The following is a 24,111-nucleotide window of genomic DNA, read 5'->3' as shown; positions in this document are numbered from 1 at the left end:
ACAGAGATCAGCACCAAATTTTCTTCTATTTATTATATCTGAGGATAGAAAAGTATCTTATAATTAATCAGAATTGTATACCACATAGCACCTACTGTTTCTGCATTGCAGATATATTTAGCTCTAACACTGCTTGTGGTTAACAGGGTGTAGCGTAGACACAGACAGCTGATCATGCAGTCAGACCCTGTGCTCGTGTGGTTTGTCAATACTGCTCAGGATTTTGATGGACTGTAAAAGAGAGAAACCAGAAAGGAAAGAAAAAGAAATGTTTTCTTTGTATGAACATTAGACCTTTAGTTATGCTATTTTTGATATCATTTTCTTTTTATTTTGTTTTTTGATTCTGAGACTTAAAAATTAGGGAAGCACAGCAAATGCATCCAGGATTTAATACGTGCGACGTGAAATCTTTCTGCATCAAGAGGATGTTACTGTAGTCAACCCAGCGTTTCTCCAATAAGCAAGAAGATTGTTTTGTTTCCTCGGCAGGCGGACTCAGCCATTGCACAGGCAGATTTTGATAAGAGTTTGAAATGCTACTACTGTATCATTGTAGAATTTGGAGTTTGCTAACAGTGTTAGTGACGGGAGCTCATCTTGCATCACCAGTTGATGACAATTTTCTTTGTTCCCTCCCACCCAGTTGAACCAAGACTCTGTAGCTGATACGCAATGTCACTTACAACATTAATCAGATACTGCATTTAAGGTGAGCTGTCCCTTGCCTCCTCCCTTACCAGAGCTGTGCTGCAGTATGTATCTTACTCCTGCAAGCTTAAAATGGCAGGCAGGATTAACGTTGCTTGTGCTGTGTGCATGCTGTGTATTGAATTCATTATACTGTGCCTAGTATCTCAAATGTGAGTATGTAAATGGTCTGTGTGCCATGTCATGCAGTAGTGAAGACTGGTTTGTGCTTCATTACAGGCTTAGATATTTGAGCATCACCTTAAGAATTCTTTTTTCATTTGCAATGTGGTGAGCTGTTAGCTTGTCATCACATTCAAACTACATTATTAGCCCTTGGAAAGGGGGGGGAAAAAAAAAAGCAAACTGTGCTTCCAGATGGTGTCACCCTTTTTCTTCTTGCGTTTACTGTAGTTTAAATAATGTATATTGTATTGTTAATTAATGTGAATATCGAATTAAAGCACTTGAAACTTACATATTTATTATGCAGGTAGGAGGCACGTCGAATCTATTTTTAACTCTTACGCAGTCCACGTTGTGCAATGGGCTTTGGTTGTCGAGTTTATATTTTCAGCTGTGATATCAATAGGCTGATTTTCAGTAAATGTGACAAGTGGCCTTTGCAGTGGTCAGCTTCAAGCTTTGAACCCTCTGAGGAGGAGAAAAAAAAAACAACTACCTTGTGTTGCAGTTTCGGAAAACCTTGGATGAGGACGTTTTTTTTTTCCCCACTCCTGCTTTCCCTATTGATAAACTCGGTTCTCCTGATCACGGTCTATTCAAGCTGCTTCCCATCTGATTTTTGACAACTGCTTCTAAAATATTATCAAGAAGACCAAGAATAGAACTTATCTCCATCGCTTTACATAAAAATGGCTGGGTGCATTGCCATGCTAACACTGCTCTAAGTGGTACATGCAGGTAGGTTGAGATTTGCATGTTTTACTGATTTCTTGGTCAGTGTTGCAAGAACATGAAATGGGCTTTGGAATGTAGCATTCAGTTTGAAAAATGTATTCAACTGTTCATGGAAGCAACCTAATATTAAGTTGTCGGTTTCACATATTGGCAAGACAATTTTTCTTATCTGTTTTTTAAAAATCTGATGTGAAAGTAGAGCAATCATGTCTGTTAAAATAATCATATGTACTAAGGGCGTGGCAACGCTTATGCAACAAAAGAATTTTTGAAAACCCTATTGATTCAATTACATTTTAAAGCTGACTACAAGCATTACTAAGCTTGCAGTTAAAATGCAAAAATAAAAATTGAGGTAGATAAGAAAAATGAAAAATACTTAAATTCTGTAGTAAGCGGGTTTGCGTTTTGTGCGAAATCTTAAATAAAGATTAATATGCTTTAAGGCTTGTATTTTCAGTATTAGCTACAAACATAAACCTGCAGTATTTCTTTTTATTTTGAGGTAGAAGGACTTTAAAGAGAGAGATTGCTATAGATGGCCCTACCAGCTTAAATTGAGTATCATTTCACTGGAGTGTGTTTTACTTCACACAAAAAAGGTTATGAAATAAAAACTTAACAGCATTAGGTACAAAACCCTGAATTTGAGTATTAAGAATGAAAAGAATTATGAGTATTGTATTACTTACACCAACTTTTGTAATATATTTGTTTCAGATTAATACTGGGCCAGAACCAGTTTCCTTGGCAACCAAATCCTTTTAAAAGGTGCACTGGTAGAGATGTAGAAAGATGTTATTCTCTTTAATAGCAATATCACAGTGCAAATGGAAATTCTGCAGTTGTTTCCTTTCAGTTCTAAACTAGAATCTGATCTCATTTTATGTTTCCATGCGGCTATCATTTCTTAAACGATGCCATGTTTACAAAGCTGTACACAACAAAAAACTGTTTTATCCCTGTTTAGCACTGGTTGTTTCCAGAAACATACCCCGGGTTCTTTTTTTAATTTAGCCTAGTCTTGCACGTAGGTCAAGGTTTGTACTGTGTGTATATAAAGTGGTAGTTACATTATCACAGTATAAAAGTATCACTGAAATATTTAGCAGCTGAGAAATGCAGAGAATCAGAAGTATTTTTAAACCTTCTTTCACCTTTGCTGAATTCAGCCACAGTAATGCTAATAAACCTTTCTTTAAATAGCGGACCCATGCTGAAGGTCAGGTAAGGAACTGTGTTTAAGCATACTGGAAAAGAACTTCTGTCAGATCTTAAACAAGCCTTTACAAAAGAAGCTCACTTGTGGTCTGCGGCAATTTGCAAACCTTACAGATTCTATAAAATTTAAGTACTCTAATTCCTTATTTCTCTCTTTAGCTAACATTTTTAACAGCATCAATAAAGTCAAATCTTACGTGTACCACAAGTAACTGCTTACACAGAGTCAGATATTACTAAATGTCTCCACTGAGCTTATAACGTAGTGTATCTCCTTCTGAAACTCCTTTGTACACGACTCGAGAAATTCTCACTACTGCAATGAGACTTTTGCAGCAGGGTAGCCATTTTCCTTTCATGTCCTTGAATTTAAAATGACTAAGTATATTTCGTGTGGATGAGGATCCAGCACTGAAAATTAATGCAGAGGAGGTATTTAGAAGCACAGCCAATTATCAATAATAGCCTTGACACTGTCAGTAACATCAAACTAATTCTCATTTATTTCTAAATATGTCAGTTCAGTGCATACCAAATAAACAGAGTATAACTGTTCAGGAATATGACGTGTCATCTGTCTTGATAGGCCTATGCTTAATAATGATAATACAACCATTTGATTCATAATTATGAGATTAATTTGATGCAGTGCAGTATTCCCCTGTTCCACCTAAAGAAGCAGAACTGAAAACGTAATAAACAGCATCTCTCAAGTGACATATTAATGTTTGCATTTTTTTCTAATTTGATTTATCTCCAGTAGCTTGCTTCTGATTATTTTCCTGTCTGAAATGTTAATATGGAGTGCGCCATTACATGCAGCTATCGAAATTGCATTTCTTTGTTTATTTCTTCTGTGGTTATTTTTAAAGGAAGTTGCTGAGCAAACACTATGTAGAAGCAATCTATTTATTGCTGCTGCTATTTATCTTTAGAAAAAATGGGGCACTTAGCGATAAACTGTTTTTATTACGCCTTTGTGTTCAAATGTACCCACTCAAGGCATTAAAAAAAAAAAAGAGTGGAGCTGCGTTACATGAGCATGCTTTGCTATGGTTGTTTTAAATCCATTTGCAAATTTTCTCTTTTGTTAGGGGGTGCAAGTCCTCTTGTAATTAATATGACTGAACTCAAGTGCTTTCATGAGTCTGGAAAAACTGACTGGCAGCCTGTGAACAGTAATTTCTTCTAGCTAAAGAAACTGATTTATTTATTAAGGAGGAGTCGAGTAATTAGCAAACTGTTTCCAGTTTTACTATGATACGTGGGTTTTAATGTGTTTTAACGGTAGTTCTATGTAGCTAATGCAGAGTGTCAGAATGTCATAGCCAGAGGTACCACAAGAAATCTCGTGTAAACTTCATCCGTTTTATTCCCCTTGGCTAAGGGGGCTAATGGGGGCACACAGGAGCAGGTGCAGTTTTTCACACCTCCAGCACAGCCTGCAAATGTTATTGTTAGGGGAGCTTGGGGGTTTGTTTTTTTTTTTTAATCAGTTTTATAACAGAAGTCTGATTTTTGATACCGAGTCCTCCCTTTTATAACAGAAATGTGTTCTTTCATACATGCAAATTCCATTTTTACCTAACAGAAGATCCACACAAAGCATCAGTAAAAGTGAAATCAAACTAAAAATCATTCATTCAGACAGCATCCTACTTTTCCATGACCTTTCTGAATATGGTTTCTTCTGCCTCTAAATTTCATTTTGATTTGAAACTGCAGCTCTCTCAGTGTGAAACTACCTGTGTTCAGATAACATTTGTCAGACCATTAGACAGACTCTGGTAGTAGAGACCTTTTGGGGCATCTAGTGCCTATTGTACTTTCTCACGTGAATTGCTTTATTATGTTTTAAAAGGGCTTTATTATGTATAATATTACATTTGAATTCTAGTATTAACAAATGTGGGAGTTCTTTAGCTTTGATACGATCTTTTTACCACCGGATTCCTTTAAATGTGATGTTTAAGCTTCCCATTCACCATAGTATTTCACAATCATTTGTGAATACAACTTTATTGGTATTTTAAGTAACACCAATTTTATTTCATTTTGGCCTTTTTTATGCACAGATGTGAGCTATAGAATACTTATTCAAATCAATATATACTAAAAAAATACTCAGTTAAAACAAAAAAAAATAGCTCACTTTCTTACCTTTTAAAGCCAAAGAAATGGATCCTGTATACTGGTATTTATAAAAGTATATAGTGTATTTGCAAATGGAAGATGGATCTATGTATTCTTAATTGCTGCTATATAAATGCCAATCAGCTGAGTCATAAGGCTTTATCCATAAGATTTTGCAGTTGGTCTATGGAACAATTTAATTTTGTTTAATATCTTTAAAACAAAGGCCTATTCTGAATATTTTTTACACTCTTACATGATAACCTTATTAGGATGTTTGATACATAATAACATAAAATCAGGATGTTTGACAACGATGAATATCATTTAAGCAGAGAGATACAGGAAATGTATTCCAGAGAACAAGAGTCACTACCACTGATACTGTGATAATATTTGTGACAAAAGAAACCAAAAGAAAAGTGGCAAAATGAAAAAAGGAAAAAGAAAAGGCCTTTTGAAAGACTACAAAAACACATGGAGGCTTTTAAGATAAAGAATAACTTGTAATTGGTTTCAGCAGTTTAGGTGGAGTCAAGGGAGTTGACTAGTAATGATGATTGTTTCTCCCTGTACCATATTTGTTTTCTAAACTGGCAAACTGTGAAGCTAATCTTAAAATACACTTGTTTTCCACTGAGTTTACCTTGTGAAACTCAGGACGAGACTGAAGAAGCTGTGAAGGTTCTGCTATCTGATGTCTTATTAGGTAAATATTTGAGGAATAATTTGGATATAGTTGAGATGAGGGAAGGGAAGTAGAGCCAAGGGTTGTTTTTAGTTTAATTTTTCCAGTGACCCCAATGAAAAATTATTTTAAACCTGAAAACATCCTTACATTTCTGTCTAGGATGTATTATGAAATATCATGTCCAGTTTGCACTACACAGGCTAAACCATAATAAAACAATGCAGGCAGAAGCAGTATTCAACAGTTCGGTTAACCATACTGGTTTATTGCTGGTGTGTTGTAAGCCTCCCAGAAGTAGATTTGGAGTCCTATAGCAGTCTGGGAAAAAATCTGATGAATTATACGATGTGTATGGAAAACAGTACTTGTCTAATAATTTAGTCATTAAATTTGGATTTTCCCCTTTGCAGGCTGATACACAGTAGCCACAGAGTTCACAAAATTACTGAGATGGTTTTGCCGAAAATACCTGTCGATACCACTTTTAAAAGGCTCTAACAGAAGGACAACCTGATTTTAGGTGGGTAAGTTTATGGGGTGATTATAGCAAGCTGAAATCTCTTTAAAACTCACATAGAAACAGTGCTAAAATATTTAACACTTTAAAGCCACTGCACTACTTTTCAGTTAACCTTTTTTTTAGTTCTACCTTTTTAATAGTAATTTAAGAGTTGTTCTTGTTATGGTGCTGCATTGCTCTATTCTCATGTCAATATTGTTGGATTTTTCCAGCTCCCACTGGGTTTTTATTGCCATAGAGGTTGGACAAACAAAATCAGGCAGAATAGGTCTTTGAAACAGGTTGTTATAGCCTTCAGTGATCTGTACAAACCGTACATATTGGCAGGCAAGCAAACCCCCCTGAGCTTGCCAGAATGTTAACTCTGGATCCCAGTCACTAGTGTTCGTTACAAATCTGTGCCATACAGTAAAGGTAAAGGAACTCCCTTAGTGCCAATGCCCATTTCTAACATTGTTGTTTTGATTAAGCATAGTTCATCCAATCTCTGCCTTTATCTATGATTGTAATCAGGGGTAGCAAAAAACCTCTTGCATTGCGAACGGCAAAAAAGCAGTCTGTAAATTCAAGTATAGTACTGTGATAAATAATCAGGATATTTCAAAATAAAAGTTTCACGTTTTGCATTGCTTTTTTCAAATATTACCAATTTCCTTTTTTCTTACTGTGAATGTGCAATAATCATCATGGCTAAAAATGTCTGGTATCTGTGCTTTAGATTTGAGATATGTATGTTATTGAAGGAAAGAATCAGTGAAAACCTGATTAATTAATTTTGAACGTGGTTGTATCATAGCGTATAATTTGCATTATAAAAAGGGAGTACTTGCATTGATTTCAGTGGCACTATTCGCACAAATTTCTGTAGGAAACAGTTTGTTGCATCACAGTCACTAATGCTGTGGTATCTCTAAGTCGAAATAAGTAATTAAGGCTACCAGGCAGAATGTAAGATAAGGAATCAAATGTAAAAAACAAAACAAAACTGAAACTAAAAATCCCTCTTCAATTCCTAGAATATCTCAAAATGTTTTCTGTACTTAAGTTTACTTTTAACACACTATGTTGCGTGATGTAGGAAAAGGTAATAGATTTTCAGAGACAATAAGATGCCATTGGTAGATTAAAGTATTCAGCGGAATGTTAAAATTAAATTCAGGTTACCTGGACTTAAGAAGCAATGCACTACAAAACCTAAGTTGTCCCTATTTCAAGTAAATTGTCATAGAACGTTTACTCGGTGTATTTTAGGTAGAATACTGGGCCATAACCTGTTTCCTTGGTAACCACATACGAATAAAAGGTACATTAGCAAAGCTGCAGATGTGTGTCAGTGAATGCTTATTAAGCCGCCCAATGCATTTACATATCATGTGCTCACAATAATGCATGCATCTTAAAAATCACCATATAAAAAGATTTCTCGGCATAGCCCAATGTGGATTCTTAATACTCCAAGGTTTTAACCTAAGAACCTCATGTTTTCAATGGAAATATCTCTTGTGGTTTGGGTTTTTTTCTTTTTTTTTACTGCGCTTTAAATTGCACTTGCAGTAACTGGACAAAATTGGCATGGTAGGCTTGGTCTGCAATATTGAAACCTTTTTCCAGGATTCTGAATACTTAATAGCACTGCCTTAAGACAGCAAAATATGGGTGGAATGTTTACGGTGTCTTTTGGAAATGCTCAGGTGTTCTAAATTTGAATCTTGTACTAGTATTCAGAAGCAAGTATGATTATGCTGTTTTACACAGCGACAAACTAAAGCCACTAAATAAAAATGAAACTGGTGTTGCTTGTAGCACTCTCATTCTATCCAGTGTATCCAGGCAAGGAGGTACGACCAAGTGTCATCTTCTAACAGTCAACAACAGGAAAAGGGGTGTGTGCGTGGGAGCTGTAGAAGTAGTCAAAATGGCAGTTGTTCATGACTTTGAGAATATGATGTGGATGTAGCATTTAGGCACTACTCACGCTTCCTGTGTAAATATCTGTATAGTACTATTTTGGCTTATAATCTGTATTTAAAAGAAGCTCAAGTATATAAGATCAGTTTTAACAAATCTGTTTACTGTCTTCAGCAAGTTTACATACAGGATATTTTTGGCCTTTCTTCTTAAAGTATTCCTTTCTACATCAAATGAAAAGTGTATACAACCCTTCAGGTTAACTGTTGTACCAAGATGATATGTCTTTAAGAATAAGTCTAAAATGCTGGTCATTAAAAGACAGGAGAAATGGAAATCTGCAATTTCTGATCTTAAATTTAGTTGGGGTAATCTGAGAAGTTGTTTATGTGACCAGTAGCCTAATTAAAAATCCCTTGAAATCAATGAAAAGATTCCCATTGACTTTTTTGGAGTGTGCAATAAGAGAGAAGGCTTCATACATTAATAATGAGGTTTAGCAAGTAATGATTATCTTGCCAATGTTAAACATTTCCATAACTCTCAAGAGTCAAGTGTACCAGAATCTAGTATTAATTCCAGATAGTTTGAACACTATCACATGAATCTTTTCATGATCCTGAACCATAAACAATGCTGCTGTATACCATCATCTGCTACAATACTATTAAGACTTTTGAGGAGATAAGGGTTTGAGAAACTGGGGAGATGCAAGTCAACCATTATTATTACTGTTATTATTATTTCATTATTATTTTTTGCTCCCCATCTAAGCTGAACTCACTGTCAGGCTAGGATTTGCGCCTGGGGCAATTCACATTGGTAGCAGAGCATGCAGCACAAACCAGAGCTGGAGCCATCAAGATTTTCTTTTTACTGCCAGCTGATACCTGCTTCTGCCAGAGTCCTCCTCCTCCTCCATTGCATAAGCAGAGGCCCTGCTATAGCTTTTAAGTTGGAAATGTGCAGCAGGATGGAAGAGGAGGAGTAGGGCTTGGGCTGGGACACTTACATCAGCACAAAATAAAGCGTAAGAATATTTAAGAGCATACAGCCAAAGTTACTGAGTGTCTAATAAGTTATTGTAATAAATGGCCACACTAAAGTGATGGTTCACAGTAATAGCTATCACTTGCGCATTGGTTTTGGCATGCTAAAGTTGACCAATATAACAGCAAAACCATAAATATATATTGCAATATTTTAAGGAATATTGGAGATCAGTGGTGGCCAGCTAACAGCTTGAAGACCAATTTTAGCTTTCAAAATGGCTATGCCCAGCCATAGAGCAGACCAACTACGTCAGGTGTTTCCAGGCGAAGGGGTTTACCTCTAACTTTTTTTTTATTTGCTACATCAGCTGTAGTAAAGGACAAGAATGGCTGCATTGACCGGGCCCCCAGCATGCCTGACTGAGAATAACAGTGGCCCCTGAGCACGCAGCTTGGCTGCTCCTCTTGTGCATGTTGGTTCAGATATTTAAAGGATGTTTCCTCTGAAAACTGGAAAATGAAAGGCTGAGTTTGACTCCTTTTATTTTGTCTTTTTCATAACTAAATGGGCAACAGACTACCACACAGTAATTGTCCAAAATGAACAAAAATTGTTTAACTTGCTACTTCTCAAATATATAAATTACTACATTTGACAAGTCAACAACAGAAAAAATGTCTGTTGTTGTCACTCTGTCTGTAAACACAGCTTCATGATTGCAATTGATCTGTGCTAGCTAAGGACTGTGCTATGTCCCAGAAGTGTAGGAGGCTAGAAAGTGGCTTGTCAGCAGCACATTAAAAAAATGAAAGACTTAAATGGAAAATAATACTGAGATTGTTCAGAGGTAGCAAGATGTAAAGTCAGCTGATTCTTTGTAGCAGTACAATAGGCGTTTACATTTTGTGCGAAAGAAGAATTTAGATTTATGTCAAGTTATTGTTGCTTCATTTTCTTTTTTAGACTGGTGGAGAGACAAAGGTATAGTTATACCTTTAAAAATTGGTTGTATATGTTCTGTTAGTGTTAATGGAACTCAGACTAGGCCACGCCTAAACTGGAGGAAGGCAGTATCTTACAGAAAGAGTTTCTTTGGTGCACATGCACCACTCGCACAGTTTGAGAGCCAGATTTGAGTTCTGCCAGGCTCCTCTCCTCTCAGCCAGACTTGCAGGTGCAGGCAGCTGCAGGTCTCCATAACTGTGCTCCTCCCTTCCTCTCCCTCCATTTGATGCTCAAGCCAGGTTGCACAAAGGAATTCTTTCCCTTGCTCACGTAAGAGAGAAGAGAGTGAAGCCTCTTTGGGCTTCTGGGTCCTTCTTGTACCCACTTCTGAGTGCAGTGCTGGTCTGCCTTAGGGGTGAAGAGGAGCTGTGTTTTCCACCTCAGCAGCATCACTGTCTGCTTTGACCTCGGCAGTGAGAGCAATGAAGAAGAAAGGCCATCCAAGTGTTTTTGTCATGGATAGGCTGGCAGGCTCTAGGCACTGAGAAGGAAACCAGTCAAGCCCTGGCCAAAATGCTGTCACTCATGAGGAATTTGCAAGAGCTGGTAATGCTATATATGTTGTTTCCTGCTGTTGTTTAAAAACTGAAACTGCTTGACTAGAGAGGAACATTGGAACATTTTTTTTTCCCTAGGCAGTTTGAAATACCCTTAAGGAAAGAAAACCACATGCCATGAGTTGCAGAAGTGAGATTATCAGACTTCAGCAAAGCAACTAAACACTACCATTTCAGTAACCTCAGAACTGTTTTATACATTTTAAAAAAGTAAAAGTTTGCTGACAAATTTATCTATATTTGTAATTTTACCATGTAAGAAATATAAACGACTTGGACTTCTATTTAAAAATTACATAATATTTGTGTGATGTTACATGCAATCATTTATATATTTAATGGGAATTGATACACATACACTAGCTACACAGAAGATTGCTATTTTTAATGTATGTAATTTGTATTGTGGCTTATACCCTGAAATCAGGACTGCAGATGCAGATAACACTTGTCCGACTGCCCACAAATATCAGCGTAGTCTGTTCACATAGGTGGGACTGCAGCACCAGATCCTCCATTTTCTTTGCATGCAGTCAGTTTTACACAGAACGTTATAATAAGAATGTACAATCTTGGGTGCAGCCAAGGTGGCCTTATGAAGAATTTCTTACTCTGAAGAATATTTTTAATACACAAGGAGCTGATGGGACTCTGTGTGTGTGTGTGTGTGTGTGTGTATATATATATATATGGAAATTAGTACCTTCAATTACAGTACTAGTCACAGAAAAGGTGATTCTTTTTTCAGTGGATGAGCTGAAGTTGCTTTAGAAAACACCCTATCAATTAAAAAAAAAAAAAAAAGAGGAAGAAAGAAAGAGTCCATTTTCTCCAAATTGTAATATCTATAGACAATGTAGTAGACTGCCAGAGCCTCAAATGGCCAAGTACAAATAAATAAATGTCTCTAAATTGGGGGTATCCTCTATACAAATGATGGTTATGCCTCTGATTTTCAAAACAATTTAAAATAATCAGTTTTAATTAAGATTTAGGGGGAATTCATAACCTACTGTTCTTTAAATTTTTTTCACATTATCTAAAAATAGGCTTTATTTATTGTTCAGTAGCGCGTTTCTTTCTTTTAAAGGATTACAACAGGTTTAATTTAATTCCTACTACTGTATTGTTACTGACAACACATTTGTCACAAATATTTCCTATGGCACCTGTGTCAGACATCTTCATTAATACATATTAATAAGTATATATGCACCTAAAATAGTAATAAAGAAACAAAAGTAAATCAGCAATAGACAAAGTCCAAGATTAAAAGTAACCTACATGTGAGTATGAAACTTTGCTTCTCAGTTATGTAGGCTGGGATAAAAAAGAAGGTTGTGAAAACTTTGGCATGCGCTTTGCTTTTGCAATCAATACTGCTGTGTTCTTCAACTGTTTGTTCCATCTCCCATAGATGTTGGTAAACAGCTACTGATAAGAACAGCTCAGTTTGCCATGAGATGAAAGAAACCATGTTTTGGTAGCAGGGAGCCCTAAGCTAAAAAGATAATAATTGCTTCAGTATGTGAACTTAATTTATAATTCCAGTGATATAGAAGCAGTAATTAAGCTCTCCACTGAGCTGTTCAGTATTTCCAAGATGATCTTTTTATACGGATTGTGTAAAATGGTGAAAGAAGAGCCACTGAAATGATGACAATTACCTGACAAGAACAGATTTCTTCCCGTATCTTTTAAACGACCAAGAAAGCATACGACAGTTCCAAGACAGAATGTTGGAAAAAAAGACCTGCCCTCCTTGTAACAGGTTGTCTATCTTATATTGAAATCAAACCGTTCCCTCAGAGGATAAGCATTATTTATCATGAAGGGGCTCCAGCAAAGTTCTAACTTCCAGGCCCATACAGGGGTGACCATGATGAAATAGTTCATTTCTGGATTTTTTTATTTTTGTCTAAAATGAATCAGTCCCTGCTACTCAGTGGTTCTAATGCATAGGCTTAAGATTTGAAAACATAGTTAACGGCCCAGTAAAATGTTATACACAATAGCTTGTTAAACATAAACACAGGTTAGCCTCGGGCAAAATTATTATTTTCAAGCAAGCTTTATGAGAAAAGCAAATTGTCCATTTTTCTAACAATGTTTTCTACCTGTCTCAAAGATCAGGTTTTCTCTAAGCTTCATGATTCCAAGTACTGGGAAAACAGGTTTTGCTGACTACTTAGTAAGAGGCAGAGGGAGGGAGGGAGAGAATATGTAGGAAGACTACCAAATATATTGGAGCGTCTGGCTACATGAAATCGAGCTACTTCTTTATCTAGGTAAGCATTTGTTAGTGCTTCATAAGCACTAATGGTATTGCTGCACTTGTTTCCTGAGGCAGTGAATAATCTGAAGAAATCAAAATTCGAGACTAAGACTAGTGCTTAAAATAAATATCCTCACAATTGTGTTTCTATATATGCTTAAAAAAAAAAGATAACTAATCTAATTAGATAAGGAAAGTAAGGTAAATGTGGGTATACTTCAGCAACCAAATTAATTTAGTTTGGACTTCCCCCCCCCCAAGGAAGTATAATCTCTCCCTTTTATTGGGAAGTTGCAGAAGTTATGCAGAGCTATTTCTAAATGCTTTCCCTTTCTTCTGGTGAGAAGGGCTTTGAAGGAGAGAGTAAGGCAGTCAGAATCCTTTGTTAGGCTTAAGAGGAATTCTAAACGGTTTGGCCAAAACGGCATCGATGGCCATGGAGCAAGGGGCTGGATATAGGGGAACGCGGGATTTCCTCATCTTCCTAAATTTACAGTCCTTGCATGTAAACAGCTTGGCCGATACGCTAAATATCCCAGCTGGCTGGGTTAATTAAGCGCAAAGCATTTGCTATAAAATAAACACACGGAGAATAACGTAGCACTTCGTAAACGAAGCAGGGAAGCCGGGGCGCCGGAATCGGCCTGCCCCTGACAAGCCACGGGCAAATCCGGCTGCGAGGGATTACCGAGGCAAAATGGCGGCCGCGCCGTCCGCCCGCCGTCAGCGGGCCGCGCGCTGCCGCGGGGCTGCCGGGTCCCGCGGGCCGCGCGCCGCCGGGAAGATGGCACCTGTCACGTCCGCCCGCGTCCCCAGCGCGCCGTCCCGCTGAACTGCTGCCGCCGGCCGCCTCCCTGCTAGCGAGAACGCCACAGGCATGGTTTAAACCGCCAGGTAGCTCAAGACCAGTGAGTTGTTCTACGTGCGAGCGTAACGTTGCGTAAGCGTTTGTGTTACTGCCGAGAAGTCATTTTGCAGGGTGGCGGGCATGGCTGCCTCGGTTGCAGGCTCGCTCTCGCCCAGCGCACGGGTTTCACCCATAAACAGGAAGCGTCTTCGAGGGGTTATCGGCAGCTGACGGGGTGCCATGCCTTTGATGTCTGGCGCAGCCCCGTGCTCAGACAGACGGGCGTGCTGTCGCTAACGTGCCGCATGGGGAGCTTAGATTTTATGCGGGATTACGGGGCGCTCGCGTTGGGGCTCTGCGGCAGCCGCCGCCCGCCTTGCCTGCAGCCGCAACAGCTGCGTGCCGCCCGGGGCTGCGGGGAGGGGACGGGGCTGCCAGCGCGCGCGTCCAGCCCCCCCGTGTGGGCGAAGGGCGGCGGCGCCCTCCCGCTCCCGCGGCCCTCCCGCTCCCGCGGCCCGGCGGCTGCCGTCCCGCTGCCGCGGCCCTCCCGCTCCTGCTGCCGCTGCCCTCCCGTTCCCGCTGCCCTCCCGCGCCTCTCCCGCTCCTGCGGCCCGGCAGCAGTACCCACAGCCGGCGCTCCCACAGCGGGTGGAGGCCAAAGGCTGAAATTTGGGGTATCAGAATCGGACATCCAGCGAGGAATGGGCATTTGGGTGGGTGGGTTGGTTGGTTGGTTGGTTTGTTGGGGGGGATTAGAATTATTTTTAGGGCCAGACCAGCTAGAGTGCCCTGTGACAGAGAGACAGGACTCGCTCTGGTTTTCCAGACGAGAAACACAGCTTAATAAAAAGCATAAGCCTACTCTGAGCGCTGCTACGGTTTTAAAGTTGTTTTCCATGCGATGGGAAAGGATCGTAGGAGGCGTAAGGTAGGAAGGGAGAGGAAGAGTTAGGGATGCTAACGGAGGGGGGGGGGGGGGGAAGTATTACAAGGCTGACAGGCAGCTTCGTCCGCCGCCCTCAGAGACCTGCTAATGCAAACATCCCATCCTTGCGCCAAATCCCGGCCCCCTCCAGCTGTCCAGATGAAAAGTTAGAGGAAACGGTGTGAGGCTGAAAGTATTTGAAGTCTTAAACACCTATGAAGGCTATAACAAATCTGCATTAACAGGGAAGGACACAAGCAGCAGGAGTCTAAAAGAGAAAAAAATACAAATGTGCTTGTAGAAATAACGTGTAGTTATGTAGACTGGAGCACTAACCTACATGCTACTGCAAGCTACTAAACATCATTAGACATCATTAAAACTTCCCTGTGTGCCTGAGGTTGCAAGGAGACTGAAGGGGGACCCTGGTCGAGGCAGCTGCGCGTGGCCATACTGCACAGGTGGGACTGGTGAAGTGATTCCGTGAAAAACTGAGCCACTATCATAAAGGTGATGATCAGGCAGTAGGCTTCCAGGTGGCCAAGGATCAGGATAGTAGAGCTGGAGGCAGCAAGGTATGCGTGTTCTTGGTTTTGTTTGGGTTTTGTTTTGTGTGTTTGCGACGCCTAGCTCTGTTTCTGCTTTAGAACAGATCAGTGTCCTTCAGGGGAGTTAGATACAGATGAATGTTCCTTCTCAGTCACGGAAACAGGCCAAAACCAAAACAGGGGTAGCCTTCAAAGTATGTTAACGGACCAGAATGAAACAATATAAGAAAATTATGGAGTGAAACATGTTTCCATAGTGTCATGTTGGTAAGTACCAGGAAACATACGCATCTTTAAAATTGCGGTAGAAATGCGTGGAATAAGAAAACAGAGGGAGAACTGTTCTACAGTTTATCAAGTATCTAGCTGTTTTTTATTTTGCCTGGCGACTAGCAATTGTCCCTGATGTGTGTGGGTTTGGGGTTTTTTTTTGTTTATGCCACTAGCTTGTCTTTCAAATTTAGGCAACCCAAGTGGAATGAAAGAGTCTGTTCTCATGTGTAATGGGGAACACTTGTCTGACAGTGGATTTCAAAATTTTAGCAAAAGTTAAAAACGGTATTCCTAGGTTGCAACAGTTCTTTCTGGTAGTAAAAAAAAAAAAGTTGTGTTTATTATATTTGGTATTCATCGGCCAGTAAAACTTGTTGTGATCTCTTTGCTTACTTCAAAGTAATATTAACATTAAAATGTGATCTCTTTGCTTACTTCAAAGTAATATTAATGTAAAAATTAACAGTAGCTTCTTCCCTCTGCAGTGTCCACGTAGAGCTGATTGCTATAATACTTATCATTAGCAGTGTCACCTGTGAGGCGTAAGTAGTCAAACTTGTGTTAGGATGTATCGATCTCTGATCTTTCCATTAACTTTTAATATTACTTTTTTTCACTTGCAACTGTTGAGGCGCTATTCTGTTGATGTCAGAAAAGGTAACATTATAGTTTAATTAACCTACACTTAAGTTTCAGATGAATATTTAAATCTTATTTCTCAAAGTGATTTAACAACTTTTAGTAGCTGGTTAAGTCTGTTACAGTTTTTGCAGGAAATCTGCAAATAGTAACTCCCAATCAGAAATTCTGCTGTTCAGAAGTTATATTTATCTATGGGGGCAACAAAGCCTGTTAAGACTATTAAGTTATACTACCTACTCATATTCCTAAGAAATTATTTATGTATGGATAGAGATCAATATAGTCAAATTAGTACACATATTTGTGTCAAAAAGGATGGTTTAGTAGGCTGAAGAGTTTTGTTGACCTTCAGTAGGTCAAATGGTATTTACATATGTTTTGGGCAACATTTATAAATAATACTAGAATTTCTTCCATAATTCTATAATGAAAATCATACAGAAAAATAGTAACATTCCAAATGGACTTTCCAGTGTTTTTAATTGAAAATTTTTAATAATGCTACTAATACATTAATACATCAAAGTTTGATCTCTGTGTATCGGTCTCAGTAGAGCTCCCTTGGAAGAGCAGGTTTTCCTTTTGCAAATGGACAGTAAATGAAACTGCAAATGGAATGTAAAATATTCCTAAAATATTCCATGTAGGTATGTGCTAGGTAGAGCATTCTGATAAGCCATGTATGTATGTGCTAGGTAGAGCATTCTGATTTTATAGCATTCAAGACATGTTTTTCACAAATGCAAGAAGCAAGACAGCTAAAATAAAAGGCAGTAGAGAATTGATTACACACATGAGTAAATGGACTATTTGAGGAATGCATAGGCTGAGACAAAGAAGCAAAGTGTGTTAACTCTGAAAATCAATTTGTTCGGGAATTTTTCTGTATAACTTTCCAATGAGATATATAGCAGAGGGTTTAGCTGACAGGAAAAAAAAAAAAAGTCCAAATAGCAAATTATAGTTTCCTCTGTCTTTACACAAGGAACCAATTTAGTGTTCTGCTAACATACCAAAATACCCAGGACTACAAAAACTGGCAGTCTACATACATGCAAGTAGAAATTGAAAATACTCACTTTTCTCCTTAGGAGGATAAATTTTGAAATAACTAGTTAAATAAAAAGACTACTACTAAAAACACTTGGGTTTGTGGGCCTTGCTTATAAATGCCTCTTAGTGTAGAAGTAGCAGTCTGATACATTTAGCAAACAGTATGTCAGATGATGGGCCTGTGAACTAAAACCAGCTGTCTCCAATAAACAGAACAAAACCAAACAGAAAAAACACAGGCAAGTTCCTATGGGGCAGTTCACTGGGAGGTAGTTGACATAATTTATTTCCTATACTCGGGAAATAACTCCATCAATAGCTCCTGTTGTGAAATGTTTTTGATGTCTAACAGTTGGTTTCTAATACCGTATCACATGAGCAAGTCAGATGCAATCTCAGACATTGTCAATGAGAAAAAAGAATCAATTATGGGCTAGTGGCTGCTTGCTTGAAGAAAAGTGTTCTTGTCAGTTTGTAGCATATCAAGTCTTCTAATGAAAGAATACTATCTACAATTATATATGGGGTTTCAGATACCGAACCAGAGCAGATAACCATACCTTACTATTGTGAATTTCAGGTTATCATTCTAAATGAATAAGTATCTCTTATTTTAAGCTGAATAAGTGTAATAAATAACCACATGATTAAACTATGATTTTAAGATTTAAAGGCACAAAACAATGCATCCAAATTTACAGCTGCAGTGAGTGACCAGATAATAAAAAATTAAATACATGCCTACATTTCTGTCACAGTTATACTGATGAATTAATTTCTTGACATCTGTGGCATATATAAGCATCAGAGGTATTTTTTGTGAATCACAATTTTGTGTTTTCTGAATTCTGTGCATTGAAAATGCTCAGCCATTAAACTGTATTAGTATTAGAGGCTTTGGCCTTTTGCATAGACAATACCTTCCTCATAGAAACAGTGGCCATGCTGCAAGGTACAAATTTTATTTCCAAATTTCATCTATAATGTACCAGATTTATGATCTTTTTCATAGTACTTTGTGTTTATCTTCACAGTAACGTTATTTTTATTTTTATAAATTGATTTGCAGTGAAGTAGCTGCTGGATTTTTGATGAAGCATCCAAAGTGTAACTAGATAAGCTAGAGCAAGGGTGTATGTCCCATATTACTTAGGTTGTGATAAAGACCCCGTTTTCAAGAAAGGATTCTGAATAGCTCAGGTGAGAAAGCCACTGTGTTCTAAACAGCTATTTCTGTTTGCTGAATATGGGTCAAACCTTTATTTCACCATTTGGATCAAACCCCTCTTAATAAATATATTGGCATTTTTAATGTAAACTATTTGAGGGTAAAGGTCATTATAAAAATTTTCAACATTAATGTTTGTTTGGAGCAGTAGATGGAATGTTTAGGAGGTATCACTAACTTGTAGTGCTACAGTGTGGTACTATTTTAATCTATCTTACAAAATATCTGTGGCTGGTAATTTTCTTTAATAAGCATTTTGATTCCACAAGTTGAAAGAAAAAGGTCTTTAATAAATATGCAGGTTTTTCTTTTACAGTGGTGTGATTGGTAAGTGCCAGTAGGACAACTATTTCTTCATGACTTGAAATCAGAAATGGGCAGTAGTAGTTGAAAACACTGCTCAGAGATGGAAAAAAAAAAAAGAAACAGACGTCATTATATGGTACAGATAGGAATTTGAACAAAAAGAAAAAAATCACCTGGTTAAGTTGGAGATTTTCTCCAGGTACATACTGTCGAATTAATCCATTTTTTCAATCCACTTTCATATTTTGCATCTTTTAATGCAATTAAATAAAACCAATATATTAATACAGTAACAGCCTGTCTCATCTAAACATTTTTGTTAGCATTAAACCTCATTATTATAAATTGGCAGTTATTTAATGTTACTTACTATTGCAATTATGTCTTATTATTTGGTAGAAATTAAGAACACACTATCATATTACAAACTGCAAACATGTTAAATCTAAACCATAGCTGAAGAAAACCCATTCTATTACTCGTTTTATGCATTGAATTTTTAAATTCAGTTACAAATTTTCAGTCATTTTAAAGTGTAAACTCTTAAATAAAATGTAATCACTACTTAAAAAGTAACATTCTGTTAACGTAAACCGTGTTAGATGTACTATGCTATTGTTTACAAATTTGCGTTTATTTTGCATTAATTTGTTTATAATGCCTTATCCTGTAACTGGAAGTTTATTGCATGGGATCTCTGATCCTGTTTTAGCTATCAGCTTAATAAGGGGATCAAATGCAGTTGTGTTGTGAAGTCGTTGTCTGACAAACCGCCCCTGAAAACAAAGTCCTCAATATCCACAGAACCACAGCAATTCAGCCTTCCCCATCTTGTCTACCAAATACCTCAACCACAGGCTGGGGGAATTCCCTCAAGGGTTCTGTGAATCATTCAGTGTGAACCTGAGCAGATGCACCCACTGGCACAACAGAAAGCTGGCGGCTGCGATCCCCAAGGAAAGACACAGGGTGGGTGACAGACCCACGTGGGGACAGAGAAGATCCTCTGCCTCCTGCTGAGGAGCTACAGGTGTTCCTGCATCCTTGATTTGTACGTACATAGATTACCTTCAGCATTGTTGGCACAACTTAACCCAAGATGACTTCAATTGAAATACTAGGACAAAATTGTACTCATTCTTAAAAATTGAAAGTTAATAAATTAAGGATATATATAAAATAAATATAGAACTAAAACTGATCTGTTACTGAACTGGGTGAAAAATGCCTTCTAAATATATTTACATTCCTTTTCTTTTTTCTTCTTATAGATGACAGTCATGTCCCATTCAAAGGATCTCAAAGACGACTTCCACAGTGACACTGTACTTTCCATTTTAAATGAACAGCGCATTCGGGGTATTTTATGTGATGTCACCATAATTGTGGAAGATACCAAATTTAAAGCCCACAGTAATGTGCTGGCAGCTTCAAGTCTTTACTTCAAAAACATTTTTTGGAGTCGTACTATTTGTATTTCAGGCCATGTACTGGAGTTAGATGATCTCAAAGCTGAAGTGTTTACAGAAATACTGAATTACATCTACAGTTCCACAGTAGTTGTTAAGAGGCAGGAGACTGTAACGGACCTTGCAGCAGCAGGGAAAAAACTGGGAATATCATTTCTAGAAGATCTTACAGATATTAATTTTTCAAGTTCCCCCTGCCCCTATGCATACTGTATTAATGAAAAAGGGACTGTCAAAGAGGAAAAACATGAAAAGAGACATGAAGACTCCGCTGTGACAAATGGACCACGAATTACAAATGCATTCTCGATTTTTGAAACTGAAAACAGTTTATTTTCTCCACTTGATTTGAGGGCGAGCTTTAAAAAGGTGTCTGAGACAATACAAGCTCCCAGCATCAGCCTTGACAGAAGTGAGGTTTGCAAAGATGCTGAGCCAGCCAGTACGCTGGCTGAACACTCCTATGCTGTTTCTTCTGGGGGAGATACTTTCCAAGGAACACCTTTTCTTGAACAGGACAGCAGCCCTTCATACAAGATGGCTGAAGACCACTATGAAAATCTTCAAGCCACACCACTCATTCACCCAGGAAAACAAGTAAGTAATACTCCTAAAACAGCCTTTAAGCCCCAGAGTACTGGTTTGGCTATAGCAAAAGTACCAGCCTCTACAGCGACCACTACAGAAGCCCCACATGAAGCAGTTACTGATCAGGCAAATACTTCTTTTCCAAAACCTCAAAATAAAGCAGGAGACTTGCATTTATCCAGAGAAGAGGACAACAGTTCTGCTAATGCCTCTGGATCTGTGGCAACTGTTGTTCCACCTGTTTACAACTGTAACTGTTGTGCAAAATCATTCAGTGACAGGGCGTTACTTAGTACTCATCTCCAGCTCCATTCAGAGCGTCAGGAAACTTTCATATGTAAATACTGCAGCAAACAATTTGCAAATCTAAATATACTGGAAAGTCATGAACAGGTCTGTGTGAGACCAAGTAGCTTATCGGTTCACAATGGAAATGAACAAAATTTTGCAGATAACTATACTGCTACAGAAGGAAGGAATGGAAGTTCATACACAAACGCAGAGCCTCTGTTGTCTGAAAACAGCATCACTGATTATTCTAATGCAAACTGCACTTTACCAGAAACAGATCATTTGGTTAAAGTCGTTGATGGGCAGATACTATACACTTGTATCGTTTGCAAGCGTAGTTATGTAACATTATCTAGCCTTCGAAGACATGCAAATGTGCATTCATGGAGAAGAACGTATCCTTGTCACTACTGCAATAAAGTATTTGCATTAGCTGAGTATCGCACCAGACATGAGATCTGGCACACTGGAGAAAGACGGTATCAGTGCATTTTCTGTCTGGAGACTTTTATGACTTACTATATACTAAAAAATCATCAGAAGTCTTTCCATGCAATTGACCATCGTCTCTCAGTAAATAAAAAAACAGCCAATGGAGGCTTAAAACCAAGTATGTACCCATACAAACTTTATCGACTTTTACCTATGAAATGCAGGCGACTACCTTATAAGTCCTACCGAAATTCTTCATACGAAAGTGTTCAAACAGGTAGCCAGGTTAATGAAACTGCTTCTACTAACTGTTTCGTTCAGAGTTCTCTTAGCTCTGAGCTACCACCACTGAATTTTCAACGTAATATAATAGCAAATGACAGAACTCTAGCCTTGGATACATCTGCATGTAACGATACAGCATCTTCCACAAATACTCAGAATTCTTCCTCTTGGGGAGTAGGTATCTTAAATTCTGACCTGCAAAGAGACTTTTTTACAGCTGAAAAAAGAGTTTCTACTGCTGCAAATGACTCTGGTTCTCAGGAGTGTGATTCCTCAGTTGCGTCTTTATCGAATGTGAATGAAAATTCAACCTCTGTCATCAGTTACAGCAGTTCTGCACCCTCTGTTATAATGCACAGTAGCAGAGTTTCATCGGTAATAATGCACGGTAAAACAGTCACTTCTGTAGAAAACAATAAGACAGAATCTTCAAATAATCTACCTAGTCAGTCTGTAAGTGATGATTGTAAATACGGGTCAGATAATAACGGAAAGTGCATTACAAAGTCAAAACCTGTTAAAGAGAAAAAGAAAACACTGCTGTACAACAGAGCAGAAGCAACTGAGGATATGCAGCATGTCACAGGATCTGGAGGTTCATCTAGCAAAACAACAAATACCGTCCAAGAATCGAGTAAAACTGAAACATACATTGCAAAGCCTGCCTTACCTGGAACATCTACTGATAGCAATGTTGCACCTCTTTGTCAAATAACTGTAAAAATTGGTAATGAGGCTATTGTAAAAAGACACATATTGGGATCTAAGCTGTTTTGTAAAAGGGGGCGAAAATCTAAACATGAGTCCAAACAGGACAATCTAATTGAGGAATCAGAAATGGAGGTAAAAGAAAGAAGCCCATCTAGGCTCTATAGTTCAGAATGCCTGGAACTGACAGAAATGTGCGATGATGTAAGTGACCAGGACTCCAGTGATAAACCCTGGAGACCCTATTATAATTACAAACCAAAAAAGAAATCCAAACAGCTAAGAAAAATGAAAAAGACCAAATGGAGGAAAAAGCATGGAAGCAAGAACACCATTATGGAAAGCCACAACACATGCAGTCGAGAATATGCGCTCAGAAATACCCCTGAGGAAAAAGTGATTGGTCAAGAAGAGAATGCAGAAATGCCCAGTCTTCATTGTGAGCTCTGTGAAAGAGATCAGTCTTCCACTGCAGAAATTCAAGAACATGTACACTGGCATGTAGCAACTTCAAAGCCTTACATTTGTGAATTATGCCAAAAACAATTTCAAAGTCCATCCACTTTAAAAATGCATATGAGGTGTCACACTGGGGAAAAGCCCTACACTTGCAAAACCTGTGGTAAATGTTTTTCAGTTCCTGGAAATCTACAGAAACATGAACGTATTCACCTGGGTGTTAAAGACTTTGTCTGCCAGTACTGTAATAAGGCATTCACTTTAAATGAAACGCTCAAAATACATGAAAGAATTCATACTGGAGAAAAACGCTACCACTGTCAGTTCTGCTTTCAGAGCTTCTTGTATCTTTCTACCAAAAGGAACCACGAGCAAAGGCATGTACGTGAGCACAATGGAAAAGGATACGCTTGCTTTCAATGCCCCAAAATTTGCAAGACAGCAGCAGCTCTGGGAATGCACCAGAAGAAACATCTATTCAAAAGTCCTGGTTCACAAGACAGAAAAGAACAGTTTTGCAGTGAAAGCACTAAACTTTTGGAAAATCCACATTTCCTTGGCTCAGAAGGAAGTGAAGTAAAAAATATACAAAATGTAACTCCAGAAGTTATACTGTGAGTGACAGTTGTGTAAAAGAAGAAAAATCCAAAACTATATGTTGGAGAAAATACAGATGCATTGAATGGGGAAATGTCTCCACTGAAATTAGTATCATTTGCTGAGATCAACTGTCTTCACCTAAACATGTGTCAATATATGCAAAACAAAACAAAACAAAAAAAAAAAAGGAAAAATAACAAGAAAACTAGTATTTGCAATAATACAAACTTTATTGAAAGACCCAAAATACTTTTGCCACAATAGACTTCTAACATACTGAGAGGGAGAAAGAAAAAAAATAATATGACCAACCCAAACCCTTCTACTTAGCATTACAGGAAACTAGTCACTGAACTATTTTATAGTGCTGTTTTTGAGTCAGAATTGTTCTAGGCAAAATAAATATGTAGGTTCGCAGTGTACTCTGTAGAAGGAATATTTGCTGCAGAAACCATATATTGCATTCTTTCACAAAAAATAATGTGTTTATAAACAAAGTGTAATCTAGTGTATTCAAAAGTGAAGATGGGAAATGTTTCATGA

General features: G+C 38.1%; 1 protein-coding gene across 11 annotated transcripts; it reads left to right on the top strand.

Moving 5' to 3' along the window:
* Positions 1-224: 224 nt before the first annotated feature.
* ZBTB38 (zinc finger and BTB domain containing 38) lies at positions 225-23,773 on the top strand. 11 transcript variants are annotated; one of them, XM_056358562.1, is made up of 4 exons: positions 1,479-1,614; positions 6,067-6,176; positions 15,993-16,049; positions 20,008-23,773. In XM_056358562.1, exon 4 carries the CDS (start codon positions 20,008-20,010, stop codon positions 23,584-23,586), a length of 3,579 nt encoding a protein of 1,192 aa, XP_056214537.1. In that variant the 5' UTR covers positions 1,479-1,614; positions 6,067-6,176; positions 15,993-16,049; the 3' UTR covers positions 23,587-23,773. The 11 variants fall into 11 exon arrangements, with proteins under 11 accessions (XP_056214538.1, XP_056214534.1, XP_056214537.1 ...); XM_056358560.1 differs by lacking the exons at positions 1,479-1,614; positions 6,067-6,176 and adding exons at positions 13,669-13,808; positions 19,541-19,787; XM_056358563.1 differs by lacking the exons at positions 1,479-1,614; positions 15,993-16,049 and adding an exon at positions 225-712.
* Positions 23,774-24,111: the final 338 nt, after the last annotated feature.

The sequence above is a fragment of the Falco biarmicus genome, chromosome 13 (genome assembly GCF_023638135.1).
Source record: "Falco biarmicus isolate bFalBia1 chromosome 13, bFalBia1.pri, whole genome shotgun sequence".
In the NCBI taxonomy this organism is placed as follows: domain Eukaryota; kingdom Metazoa; phylum Chordata; class Aves; order Falconiformes; family Falconidae; genus Falco; species Falco biarmicus.
Note: the sequence above shows the minus strand (reverse complement) of the source record. Positions and strands in the feature narration are given on the sequence as shown.

What these genes read in the sequence shown, in the direction of transcription:
- ZBTB38 (XM_056358563.1), top strand. Translation starts at nt 20,008, where the DNA reads ATGACAGTCATGTCCCATTCAAAGGATCTCAAAGACGACTTCCACAGT.